Here is a 14601-nt window from a genome sequence, read left to right as displayed (position 1 = left end):
AATCGAACCGTAAATCATAATTTTAGCAAAATTTCAAACCGAACCAAACCATTTTAACCTCCAAACCAAATCAGTTTGACAGTCTGTAATGAACACCCTAGTTGAGATTTTGGAGGCTGAAACTTGCTTTAGACTTAGTTTGGAAAGCCTAGACTCCGGACCGGCAGTCTGGCCCCCAAATTCAATCTGCTGCATTTTGAGGATTGTGAATTGGTCTTGATTGAAGTGATCCCACTATAGAATTGGAATCAGGATTTGCTCTCACACCGATCTCACTTCACACCCCACCGTGTATTGGGAACATCTCGCTATAAATAACAACATACAATTATGGGGAGTTCATATCTACACCCCACAAGGGGGGTGCCCCACAATGTCCCATAGCACATCCCGACCTTGTATTGAGAATATCTCCCGATGATAAGTATGGGAGATAATAAGATATTATTGAGAGATGTTCTCAATATAAGGTCAGGATGTACTGTGGATATGTTAACTCAATTATGGAAGATGTTACCATGCCGCTGGGATGTGACGTGAGATTGATGTGAGGAGCAATCCAGACTCATAACATTGGGCCAAGATTAGCTTCATCATGACTTGACTCATTGGGAATTTGGATCACCTGTCAACAATATATGTTTCGTTTCAGCACCCTCCCAACATGATGGACATCTCATACATGTCACGTCCCACTTTTATGGTGGATCCCAACCTTACAGTAACATTTGTGTTAAATCATGTTGAGAGGGTGTTGGAACCTAGGTGATCCCAATTCACTCGCTGGATCGTTGCATTTGTTTTGGACTAATTAAAGCAAAAGGAGCCCAAAGGATCACATAGAAATGGAGGACAGCAAGATTATGTTCCACACCAGTAATAAATTCGTGCATCCTGTAAAAGGGTGGGGTCTCGTTACAGCTGTACATTGAAAAATGCATTAGAAAATCTTCCCGTGCATAATAACGTGTAAGAATGAAAAGTTCCTTGTACGTGTCTGTGATCTCATGTGGGTAGGTGTGGATAGAATTACGTGGATAGAAGATTCGGACTCTCTACGTTATAGTATTCATGCATTTGCTCCTTACGCTGCTCACTTTACTCCGACCTCACAGTCTTATCCCACCGTGCATTAAGAACATTTCTCCAATAACAAAGTACGGGAGATGTTTCCGCGTTGTAAGGTTGGTGCAAGTGAGACCAGATCTGCTCCTTACACCTGGCGCTTTACAAGCGCCTTACACACATATTCACGGAAGATGTATCCAATGCACGGTGGATGTGCTTGTGAGACGCCCATTTGTGAGGAGCAGATCCCGTCACGGTGTAACGAGTAGGGAGCGCTCAGTGAGGAGCAGATCCAAACTCGTTCATGCTTCATAGAACGACGATTCGCGGCGCGGGGCTGCGAGAGCGGAAACATATACAGGAAGTGTGTTTGTTGTGTAGGGAGTAGGGACCAGAGAGGGAAGATGATAAAGCTGACAAGACGGTGGATTAAGTCTCGCAGAGATGGAGGCGATGATAAGTTATCTCTCCCTACCCGCGACGATCCGTCACTCGACGATTCTCGTCCTATCGACACCAAAGGTCTCTCTCTCTCTCTCTCCCTTCCTCGGGAAACAAATTAGGGATTTCGTTTGCTGTTTCTTACTGCATTTGATTTTCTTTTAAAGTTGGAGATTTTGAGTTCAATTTAATTTCCTGTCTTTCTTCGTTGATTTCGTTTCTGCTTTTCCTTTTTCCCTGTTGGACAAAACGGATTGATTTTTCAGTCTTATGACTTTTTTTTCTTTTCTTTTTTTTTTTTTGCCTTATGACTTTCGTGTTTATTAGAATAATTCTTCTTCTTTCCGTGTTGGAAAAATTGAAAATTTTGTTTTTTTTTTTTCATTTCAGAACAAGAGAATATGGTTCTATACTTCGAAAGGAAACAAGCTGAACAGAGTTTTCTCTGGAGGGTAAAAATCTTCTCGTGTGCACTCTCCCAGGCGTGAGTTATATTAATGGTTTATTGGATAATAAAAAGGGCTCCTTGCTGCTGGTCTTTGTAGAGTGTGTTTGCGGCCTTCCTCTGTTGCTTTGCAACATTTTTGGTGTTCTCCATCTTGTATCAAGCTTTATATCCGTGGGAATTGGTGAGGATTATTCCTTTATGGTGCGTTCAAATTTATAAATCAGCGTTGTATTTGTTTTTCGTGATGTTTAGTGGAAGAATTTTACTTGAGAAACGGTGGTGGGGACCTTCTTTAAACAATGGAACTTTGAACTTGAAGAAGGTTGCTACACAAAACTGAGTGTCCTTTTACACTCGAGTAACCCTAGCAGGTATGCAACTCAAAATGAGCCAGTTTTTTAAAGAGCAAGGGCCAATTTGGGCCTGAGGTGCAAAATTACAAAAAATGCTAAAAAATCAGAAAATTCAATAAAATGCCAAAAAAATATTAAACATAATGTTAGGAAAAAATATAAACTTAAATTTTTAAAATAAGTGTTTTAAAAAACCTAATATCTAAAATTAAAATACATAAACATAACATATAAAGCGTATTCAAATGAAAATTTAAAAATAAAAGTAAACATATAAAGCATTTTCAAGCATGTAAAACCCACAATCTCTTTTTTTTCCACAATTGCATTACTTCAAGTAGCTAATGTGATGTAAAACATATTGCATTCTTGACTCTATGAGTCGCCTTTGTACCATGCCCCTCGAGGCAAGTTCAAACAAGTCCATGTTAGGGTCTTAAATTATTATTTATCACATAAAAAATAATGATTTTATAACTTTAATTGCCTTTTAAGTGCAAAATTTTAAAAAGGTGCACACCTAGGTTAAGGCGCAAGGCGCATCAGGCTCATACCTAGGTGCACCAGGTGTGTGCCTTTTGAAAGGGGGTGCACCTAGGACCTAGGTGAGGCGCATACCCTAAAATGCACCTCACCTGTGCGCATAGGCACACCTTTTTTTTAAATCACTGAAATGAGCAACCTTGATCGGTAACAGATCAGTAGAATTTATAAATGCTGGTAATAATTAGTAGAAAGGGAGCAAAATGGAGAACAAAATATCACTAAGAAGAAACCCCAAGGCTGTCTTACTACACCCTCCCTGTACACCCATTAAAGTTTGAAGCTCCCTACTCGGGTAAAACAGCACCACAATTCAACTTGCTCCTATCTGCTTCACCTCTAGAGAAACTGTCAACTAAGTCATTTGCAATTGCATATCCCCTAATCCAGTGAAACAAGGTATTCCCTCTGGCTTTTATAGATATGGCCTCTCTAATGTGGCAATTGCATATCCCCATCTCTCAACCAGCTCACTACCATCTGAGAATCATCCTCAATCTCTAATCTTGAGTGTCCAAGACCAATGGCAATATAGAGGCCACTTAACAAGATAAGTGCTCAGCTGCAGTGGAATCTCTCCATGCAATTGGGCTTTTGTTATATTTGTTTTGATTAAGTGAAGTCATATTACTCAATCAGGTAACCTGAAGAAGCTAATTCAAATTTGATTAATGATTGGCAATTATTCTTGTCAGTATTTCTAACCCTTTAACCAATCTTGAAATTGGGGTTGCACACCCCAATGCTAAATGATCCATGATCCATCACAAAGTGAACACCAATAGTTTTCTTAATTGGAAATTGATGTGGTATACCCTTGGCCCTACCTCCAATTTTGTCCTCCCTTTTGGTATAAAGTGATAAACACTTAACTAATTGAGAGGTAACATGGTCTCAAAGTTTGATGACTATAAAAGGATATTTTTTTTACTCTTAAAAAATCCTCTTTAGCATTGCTGCACCCATTCACTATCAAATTGATGCATTTGATTATATTCTCTGTATTTGTGAGAGGCTTTAATGCTGATGCTGTGGCTTTTAGCCATTTACCAGGTGTTCATGATGGTAGACCCTTCATGGATTTTGGCTTGGCTTAGAAAACAATTGATTGCCATCTTAGAGTTGTCTTGAAGCCATATGCTTGAAAATCCATGGTCTTTAGGCATCTTGATTGCCTTTCATGCTGCTGTTGCCTCTGTCCCATTGATGGTAGCTGTAGAGAAACTGATGTGCTGTGGGGCCACTCTGTCCGTAGGGTAGAATATACCTAGTCTATCTGTTATGTTACTCTGTTATTCTAGTTCTGTTATTTACTTTTCAGTTTTTTATATTGTTAAGTGTTATGATGTAAACACCAAGGGCAAATATGTCCTTTCATGTAACTAGCATAACATATAAATATTAAATTGAAGTGGCGACGGCAGATTATTTTGAATCTGTCCTTCCTTTCAAACCTGTGTTCTACTGCTCTCTCACTAATCTTTCTCCTCTTTCTTCACTTTCTCTTCTGTTCGAACCTGAAATTCCTTAGTGTCCAAGACTGATAGCAGTCTTGATCATCTTCATGGTATCAGAGCCAAGTTAGGGTTTCTTATGTGAGTCTAATACCAGCCGACCACATGAGAATCTCCTAGGACTAGAAGCTGAAAAGGTGGAGTTCACAAACTGATTCTTGGAGATCGCCAGAAGTGCTAGCAGCTGTTGGAAGTTTTGTTATGGTTGCAGAGTATTGGTGGTCAGGAAGGATCAAAGAAGACTAGGGTTCGGGTAACCCTAGAAGGCAGCGAACAATTCTTTTCTTGTAAGTCGTCTACTTTTCTAAGAAAAGATAGGTTGGACCTATCTGGAGAGGAAGGCTGAACTATTCTAGGTTTTCATCTCTTTGATTCACTAGGGTTTTACAGCAAACCCTACTGTTCTGCTGTGATTAAAACCCTACTGTTTTACACTTCGATTCACTAGGGTTTTACAGCAAACCCTACTGTTCTGCTGTGATTAAAACCCTACTGTTTTACACCGAACTGTCTCAGCCTTGTTTCTTTCTGCACTAGAAGTTTGAAAGTGATCTTGCGGCAAGCCCTAGTGCTGGATTGAATCTTGTGATCTATCTAGAGCTGTCCTCAAATTTATTGTTAGCATTGATCAGATTCTAGGGTTTCATATTAACCCTACTGCAAGTCTATCCATACAGTACTGATTAGATTGTGCAACTGAATTGATCACTTTAAGGACTGATTAAAACCCTAATTCTGCAAAGGCAAATCAGACCTCCTTCTAAGCTGTTTTTCAGAGTTTTTTGGGGTTTTCGAACTCTCTTAAAGGGGTTAGAGCTCTACGGATAGCCACTGTTGTGTTTGTTAGTTGATTTCAGATCAGAGTTATCCCAGTTTTGTGCACATACACTGTGAATACAGATCAGGCCTATACTGTTTTTGATTGCGATTGGTAGTCCAAGTGCTGTTTTAAGACTTGACCGAGATGGAGTTTAAAAATCAGGCAGAAGGCAGCTTTGGGAGCATCAGTTATGGCAGTGTTTCTGAGATGGGTGGTCAGATTACAATCGTAAATTCAGTTACTCTAGCTTCAGCCTACCATGCCTCAGTTCCAGGTACTACTGAACCTTGTTGGGTAATAGATTCAGGTGCATCCGACCACATGACTAGCTTGCCTTCACTGTTTACCTCTTACCATTTGTCATCTGGTAGGGATAAAGTATCTATTGCTGATGGCTCCCTGGTTCCTATTTCTGGGAAGGGGGACATTAAGTTATCAGATACGATCTCCTTGTCTTCTGTCTTACATGTTCCTAAGGTTGATACTAACCTCCTTTCAGTCAGTAGTATTACCAAACACATGAACTGCTCAGTAACTTTCTTCCCTGACCGGTGTGTTTTTCAGGACCTGGAGACGAAGAAGGTGATTGGGACTACCGTGAGACGAATGGGATCTATCTGCTCGGGGAGAGTTCTCGTCGGGAAGAGTTAGTGGGTAAGAGGTCACTTGTTTCCTAGAGTGTGAGTTCGGTTATGCTTTGGCATAACCGATTGGGTCATTTGTCTTTTCGGTCCTTAAAGAGTCTGTTTCCTACTTTGTTTGAGTCTGTTGAGTTGTCCCAGTTGCAATGTAAAAGCTGTGAGTTTGCTAAACATTGTAGAAACTCTTATTCATTGAGTAATAAAAGGAGTAATCGTTCTTTTGATCTTGTGCATACGGGTGTTTGGGGGCCATATCACATTCCTTCTATGGGTGGGTACAGATATTTTTTGTTATTTGTTGATGACCATACCCGGTTTTCTTGGGTTTATCTTCTGCATTCACGAGATGAGGTTCCTGCCCTGACCCAAAACTTTCACCAAATGATCCTAACCCAGTTTGATGTCAAGATTAAAGTTCTTAGATCTGATCATGCAAAAGAATACTTTGCTAAGTCATTGGCATCTTACCTTCTTACTCATGGGGTTATCCATCAGAGCTCTTGCCCTCATACACCCCAGCAGAATGGGGTTGCAGAAAGGAAGAATAGGCACATCTTGGAGGTGGCTAGAAGTCTTATGTTTACCTCCAATGTCCCTATTCTCTTCTGGGGTGATGCTATCCTCACGGCGGTATATCTTATTAATCGGATTCCTTCCCGGGTACTTGATTTGCGATCTCCTTTTTCCCTTCTATACCCACATGAAGAGTTGTTTACTATTCCCCTTAAAACATTCGGTTATACCTGCTTTGTTCAGCTTCTCAGACCCCATCACTCCAAGTTTGAACCCAAGGCCTCCAAATGCATTTTCCTTGGTTATGCACAAACTCAAAAGGGGTATTGCTGCTATGATCCTGTCACAAGGAGGAAGTTCGTCTCCATGGATGTCACTTTCTTTGAGGAGACACCCTATTATCCTCGGGTTTCTCCTCAGGGGGAGAGCAGTGAGAGTAGGAGTTTAAGTCCTTGTCTTCAGGGGGAGAGCAGTGAGAGTGGGGTAGTTCCTTTACCTATTCCATTGGGTGATGGGAGCTGCAATGGTGAGGGTGGCTAGAGGGATCAGGAGTTGAGGGGGAGCTGCAATGGTGAGGGTGGTCAGAGGGATCAGGAGTTGAGGGTCTATCACAGGCGGTGCAGGCAGGTTGATCCCGATCATCAGCAGTCCAGGCCAGCTCCAATCTCATCTACGGCTCCAGGTCCAGACATTATAGTCCCAGGACCCACAGAGACTTCTTCTATCGTTGCCATTTCACCTCCTACAGATGACCTTGATCTTTTGATTGCAGTTCGTAAAGGGAAACGACATTGTACCACATCTACAGCCCACTATATTTCCCATTTTTATCCTATGATCGCCTATCTCCTACCTACAGGTCCTACCTTAGTTCCATTTCCAAGAACAGTACAAGAGGCCCTATCAGTCCCGGAGTGGAGAGGTGCAATGCAAGTTGAAATAGATGCCCTGTTGAAAAATAATACATGGGAGCTAGTTGACTTGCCCAAAGGAAAGAAACCAGTTGGATGCAGATGGGTATTTACTGTGAAGCACAATGCGGATGGATCCATTGAGAGGTACAAAGCTCGGCTAGTTGCAAAAGGGTTCACTCAGACTTATGGTATAGATTACTTGGAGACATTTGCCCCGGTAGCCAAGATGACCACCATTCGGGTTCTATTATCTCTTGCAGCAAGCCACACTTGGCCTTTGTATCAAATGGATGTTAAAAATGTCTTCCTGAATGGGGACTTGCAGGAAGAGGTTTACATGCAGTTGCCTCCTGGATACTATGATACAGAGACAGGTAAGAAGGTCTGCCGGCTCAATAAGGCATTGTATGGTTTGAAGCAGTCACTTAGAGCTTGGTTCGACAGATTCAGACTAGCTCTTGGAAAGTTCGGTTATGTACATGCCCAGTCAGATCATACACTGTTCATCAAGAGGGTGGAGTCTTCACTGACACTACTTGCAGTATATGTTGATGATATTGTGGTGACAGGAAATGACAGCCATGAGATTGAGTCCCTCAAACAGCTCCTTCATCAAGAGTTTGAGGTGAAAGATCTGGGTACACTACGGTATTTTTTGGGCATTGAGGTTGCTAGATCTAAATAGGGGATCTTTGTCTCTCAGAGGAAATATGTTTTAGATCTGTTGGCTGAAACTGGAAAGCTGGGTGTCAAACTTGCAGATACACCCATTGAACAGAACCACAGGATTAGTGCAGAGAGTGGGGAGCTGCTTGAAGACAAAGTTATGTTCCAGCAGTTGGTAGGAAAGCTCCTATTATCTCTGCCTCACTCGGCCGGATATTACTTATGCTGTTAGTGTTGTTAGCCAGTACATGCATTCTCCTAGAACCACACATCTTCTTGCAGCAGATGAAGGTGGAGGTCTATACAGATGCCGATTGGGCTGGGAGTGTTGATGACAGACGATCTACCTCAGGATATTGTGCCCTTGTGGGAGGAAACATTGTCTCCGGGAGAAGTAAGAAACAAAGTGTTGTCTCCCGGTCTAGTGCTGAAGCAGAATACAGGTCCATGGCCAACCTAGTGGTTGAAATCCTATGGCTAAGATCTCTACTTGAGGAGTTGGGTGTTGAGTATGAGAAGCCTCTGATGCTGTATTGTGATAATCAAGCAGCCATTAATATAGCACATAATCCAGTGCAGCATGACAGAACCAAACACATTGAAGTTGACCGACATTTTGTACGAGAGAGGGTCTCATCTCAAGAAATATGCCTCCCTTACATCACATCCAGTATGCAACTAGCAGATATCCTCACTAAAGCTGTATCAAGAAAGAAGCTAGAAGCGGATCTATCCAAGTTGGGAATGATAAACATTTACTCCCAACTTGAGGGGGAGTGTAGAGAAACTGATGTGGGCCCCACAGCTATACCTAGTCTATCTGTTATGTTATTCTGTTATTCTAGTTCTGTTATTTACTTTTCAGTTTTTTATATTGTTAAGTGTTATGATGTAAACACCAAGGGCAAATATGTCCTTTCATGTAACTAGCATAACATATAAATATTAAATTGAAGTGGTGGCGGCAAATTATTCTGAATCTGTCCTTCCTTTCAAACCTGTGTTCTATTGCTCTCTCACTAATCTTTCTCCTCTTTCTTCTTCACTTTCTCTTCTGTTCGAACCTGAAATTCCTTAGTGTCCAAGACTGATAGCAGTCTTGATCATCTTCAGTAGCAGTCCCAAAATCTTGCCTTGGTGGTCTCTTGCCACAATTTTGATTGGAACTTCATCATTATTGGTGGCCACCTTGCACTCACATAGAGTTATACCTGGAACCTAGGATTCTCATGGCTTGAAGAGTGGAATGGCATGCAGGAAATGAAAGAATGGAAACTGACTGGCTTCTATTTCCCACCTTCATGTGGTGCTACCTACAAGTAATTACAGAAAAATGAACCTCGAGCATGATGCATTTTCATTAATCTAGTGGAACTGATGTAGGACCAGCTCAGTTCTAGTCCTTAGAGAATGTGAATGGCCTTCTTGGATCAGAATTTTATGGCTGTTGATGGCTGTAATGGTTTCTTGAAGGAATAAGAGAAAAAATACCTGGAACCACTCACAAAGGTGCCTAGAATCACTCTAGAGCATGGGAATCACTCACCATAGCTAGCATGAACTGAAGAAAACTCAATAAACTTCATTGCCTTTGTGTAAAACGTCCATACATATTTATAGGCTCTAAACTCGTAATAATCCTAGAAGTCAAACTGTTAGACTCATAATAGTCTTATGAGTCAAACAATTAGACTCAATAATCCTAGTAGGACTCAAACTAGGTTGTCATATCCTATTTCAATTCAAAGAAGACTCAATAACTCTAAAATCCCACTTATGCAATGACTGAAATTTTAAATATAAACAAACTATTACTATACAAATTAAACCCTATCAATGGACCCCACAGAAAATTGAAAAATGACAAAAATACCGCTACTGTCCAAAAATACAGAAATACATAAAATTTCATAAAATTCCAATTTTGACTCTTCAGCTCCTGCATCAGGAACCCTTTACTACATGGGCAGATAGAATATCTTAATATTCTAAAAAGGCCTTTTTGTATCATAATATGCATCATCTTTCTCTCCTTGGAGGCATCCAATAGAATTGAATCTGTATATAGAAGATTAGATGAAAATGGATATGGCACTGAACAGAACAGGATTCATGTGTCCAAACCCCATATAGTTGAGACAAAGCTTAGATGATGATGATGTTGATGATGATTGGCATGGTTCATGCACAAAGGATGACATAATATTTATTATTTGATTATTCATGATTGGCATGTAGCTGACCCCATATAGTTGAGATAATGCATGGATGATGATGATACCCCACTTATTTGGAGGACAGATGGGAGGGAATATAATGCTTAGAACTACAAAATCTTCCTTATAAATGCTTTCTCTAAGTGGACTGTTATTTATTTTATTTCAGAGAATGATTTATACATAGACAAGTATAAGTGTATGAAAATCACATGGGTGATAGGTCCATTTTCAGTTAGCCAGTATAAGTGGATCCTCTAAAAGCTAAGAGTTATTCATTGTGCACTTCTGGCTTTTTTAAAATGATGATGGGCATCTTGTTTTGTTATTATAAGGTTAATGTCGTGTTTCTTACTCTGTTTATCTTGAACAGCGCTACCATGCTTACTTCATGGATGAGATTGACTCATGGGTTGTCATTTCTGCAGGTTTGTCATCTTATTCCTGGTTCATGTTCTTTAATAGTCAATTATATATTTATTTATAAAAAACAGTTAATTACATATATTATGTTGTGGACCATGATTATGGTATATCTTTTAAGTTTAAATGGTTTTGTTCTCTTTTAGGGGCTCCACTCCATGAATGTTTTCTATCAAAATTATCATCTGTTGAATTCATTATCCATATGTGCCAAGCTGGTTACTCTGTATTTTTACAATCAAAGTATTTCATTTGACTGTTAAAATAGCTGAATCATCATCATCAACCATGCCTTATCCCAAATATATTGGTGTCGGATACACAAATCCTGTCTTGTCAATCTATTCTATTTAAAGCCATATCCACTGTTAAATTATTAGTGCTTAAATCATTTCTTACTACTTCTACCTATGTCATTTTTTGTCTACCCTGAGCTCTTCTAGCCCCTCCAATGTGTAACAAACCACTTATTCTAACTGGAACAATTGGTGGTCTTCTATGCACGTCCCCAAAACATCTTAATCTACTCTCTCTCATTTTATCACCTATTGAAGCTACTCCTAGGTTCCTACAGTTCACCCATCTTAACATTGCATTTCTGCCACATTCATTTTCTGGACATGTTTCTTGACTGCCCAACACTCTGCTCCATATAACATAGCTGACCTCATAACTGTTTATTGAATTTTTCTTTTAATCTAAGTGGTATTCACCTATCACATAAAAGTCCAGATGCACCCTCCATTTTGCCCGTCCTGCTCTAATTCTGTGGGTGACATCTTTCTCAATTTACATGTCAGATACTCTATTTTTGGTCCTCTGCTTATTTTAAAACCTCTTGTTTCTAAAGCTGTTAAAATAGCTGAATCATTAGTCAATTTTGTTCTTTCAATATTCAAAGCACATAAAATCCACAACTTGTGTATAATGTGTGATCAATTTAAAACATATTACAGATTCAGTAGCTGTTTTTGCCTGCTTGATGGCAATTTTTGGGCTACTTCAAAGTTCGGAGTCACATCGGCAGTGGATTTGGTACTCCTGCTATTGTGGCATATTACTAGCAGTCTTCTGGTTATATTACATGCTGAGGTAAATCAAGCATCATGAGTGTCTTTTCTCTTTCAGATTTCTTATTTCTTTAATTATCATGTAATAAATAAATTAATCTGTTTAGAAAAATGAAATACATTGCGAGAATTTTAGGAAATCAAGGAGGCCTATTGTTGACCTCTCTATCAATATGTGCCACTTCATTTGATCCTTAACATCCATGTGCACACACACACACAGACACTTAAAGGACATTCTGTGTTTAAACATGTTCATGGAGCCATATGATCATTCTGAATATGCAAAACTAAATCCCCTTGTTTGTTCCCCATGCCTTGTTTTGGTATTAATGAAAGATGTACATATCCTCGGTTGGATTTCTTTGTTAGCTCAGTCTGCCAAAGTTTAGTTCTTGTTTTATTTTTCCTTCTTATGTGGTTTAATTAAAATATACCCCATTGGCCATTGTATGATAGGATGCCAAAGTTCCGGTGGGATATAGTATGGCTTCCATTTGGGCCTTTGAGGTACCATCTCTATCCATCCATGTATGTGTATATATCTCTCCATCTCTGCATGGGTACTGTATATGTTACTTATCGTTTACTCATTGAGATTGCAGTGCTGCTGGAATCTGCCTATATGTGGACCATCTACTTACTGAGTCATCTAAAGAAGTAAGAAAGCTACGTAACTACATGTATGCCTACAAAACCACCTAACAATTAAGGTCGAGATTTTGATCCTTCCGCTTCGACTTTGAGAAAGATAAAATAGTTGTTTCTGAACTTGAGTAGTGGATCCATTTAGCAGCATTGAACTATTGAAGGGTTTTTAGTAGTGGATCCATCTGCACCATAAGGAGTTCCTGCCAACCTTTTCTTGGTTGCTGGCATTCACTGCTTCATCCTTGAACATACTCCATATATGACCTCCCCTGTATATAAAACTGATTAATGGAAAATTGAGCATTGTAGATTTTTTTTTCCTTTCCTGGATTGCTTTTTGTTGTTGTAGGGAAATTGATGGATTGAATGTAAAGGCGGTTGATTACTTAAATTATTGAGTTGGAGGTGGTTTATTTTTGAGACTACAAAGGGCGTGCCCTCATGGAGCCCAACATCTTAAGTTGATATATGCGTCTTCTATTTGTCCAGAGTGATCTGTTTGTATCAGGCCGTATCAGCAAATTGACCTGATGCAATCTCAGTTTGATATAAAATTAAAAACTAAATTCTACTATGCAGAAACCTCTTTTTTTAGATTCTACTTCAACACATGTCCTATTTTGTGCCATATGATCGGGAAATACAACCATCTTTAATTTCTATCTGCTGCTCTGTTTTCACTTTTCACTTTTCATCAGCGATCCAGTGGTTTCGCTTACCAAAATTTTGAAGTTTGAATGGAGTTATTGCTGGAAAATGCAAGGTTCAAAATATCGATACGTCCGATACGCTGGTAGGGTGAATTGATATCCTTTTTTTTATTTTATTTTTTGTTTTTTTTTCAAAACCAGTTCAGGGGGGCAGTTTAGAGCTCTTCCACCCCCTGAACTGGTCAGAGGTGTATCAGAGGGGTCTCAGAATGATACGTATCGGCCAATACGTGTTGATACTTTGAACCCGATATAAATAATAGCTGAAATTTGTCATATGAAAAATTTTACATCAAACATTCTCTGCGACAATCGTGTAGCCTGTTCTTGTTTTAAAGAATTTGCTTCCAGCATCGAATATTATAATGTGTTTTGTATGTAAAGGTTTTAAATATCAACACCAACACCTGTCTCAATTTATTCACGCTGTTCAGTCTTCAGACTTCATATCTAACTCCTTATTAATGATCAACTAATCTGGCTTGTATCTGGGCCTGCTATCAATTTCAATAACTTGGAATCAAATTTCTGGATTTGGCTTACCTAAATAAATGTCTACGGTTCCACCCCTCCAGGTGCTAAATATTTGATTTCAGAAAAGTAAACAACCTCTTTAGTGTCAGTTACACGTACTCTCTTCTCTTTGATGTTGCTTGCTTTTAGTTTGTTTCCTGAATTGAATAAAGGTTCCGTGTTGAATCATGGTTCACTCTTGTTGGGCATTTCACCAGTTCATTACGTGTAGTACAACTTCACTTTCTCATTCTTTTAGTCTGGGAGTTAGGCACTTGGGTGGGCATTGTTAGTAGGTTGCTTTCAACAAATAACCAACAGGAAAGTTAAATGTCATTGCATGTTGATCTTGAATCCAAGAGAAACATCACTGTGGGTGTGCCAATAGGCCCAATACTACTCTCTCTCTCTCTCTTTATATATATATATATATATATATATATATTGTTTTAAGATACTGATTTTCAAGAAGTTTGCTAAGTTGCTCATGAGAAGACTACAATGGATTGGGCACAAAGATCATTGAAGAGGGTGAATGATTCACTGTTTTTTTAAAGAACCTCTCCTAGGGCTGTTCATAAGAAGGCCCAATCCGACCAAACCGACCAACCCGGACCAACCCAACCCAAGTCGGCCGGGTTATCTTCAGCACCAGTCGGTTTCAAGTTGTAAAACTTCATAAACCGATGGTTCGGGTTGGTTTCAGTTTTCTTGTGTGAAAATCGAAACCGACCCGAACCGAATCGACTTAATAGTTAGATTAATGATTGTAATTAATTGTCCTGAAGTCTCCCTACAGAATTCACCCAAATCCCAATTAAGACAATTAAACTTCAAAATGAATATATAATCAAAGGGAAAGATTGGTGGTTTTGGAGATAAAACTTAATTACTGAAAAGATATATAACATATATACCTCTATAATAGGCATTATTATTATATATGGGTTTTGCTCTTCTTCTCCTCTCCAAAGTCCAAATTGTGGACTAGAGGTATATCCTGTTTATCAAAAACAAGGCTTTTCCCACGTTCACTACCTCACATATTGTGGTGCCACAGTCCCCACATATATATTGCAGTTGAGTTTCTGTCAAGC

General features: G+C 39.4%; 1 protein-coding gene across 3 annotated transcripts; it reads left to right on the top strand.

The window, feature by feature from the left end:
- The first annotated feature begins 1317 nt into the window (after positions 1-1317).
- On the top strand, positions 1318-12748 carry LOC104604433 (uncharacterized). Of its 3 annotated transcripts, none has more exons than XM_088890788.1 (7): positions 1334-1590; positions 1900-1961; positions 2055-2138; positions 10511-10565; positions 11517-11652; positions 12090-12161; positions 12236-12748. In XM_088890788.1, the coding sequence occupies exons 1-7, from the start codon at positions 1473-1475 to the stop codon at positions 12333-12335; spliced, it is 627 nt and encodes a 208-aa protein (XP_088746914.1). In that variant the 5' UTR covers positions 1334-1472; the 3' UTR covers positions 12336-12748. The 3 variants fall into 3 exon arrangements, with proteins under 3 accessions (XP_088746915.1, XP_088746914.1, XP_010267061.1); XM_010268759.3 differs by having other exon boundaries at positions 1344-1590; positions 12090-12140; positions 12236-12694; XM_088890789.1 differs by lacking the exon at positions 2055-2138 and having other exon boundaries at positions 1318-1590.
- The last annotated feature ends 1853 nt before the right edge of the window (positions 12749-14601 follow it).

This window comes from Nelumbo nucifera, chromosome 6, assembly GCF_055504915.1.
Source record: "Nelumbo nucifera cultivar China Antique chromosome 6, China Antique-T2T, whole genome shotgun sequence".
NCBI classification, from domain to species: Eukaryota; Viridiplantae; Streptophyta; class Magnoliopsida; order Proteales; family Nelumbonaceae; genus Nelumbo; species Nelumbo nucifera.
This window is presented reverse-complemented; position numbering and strand designations above follow the sequence as displayed.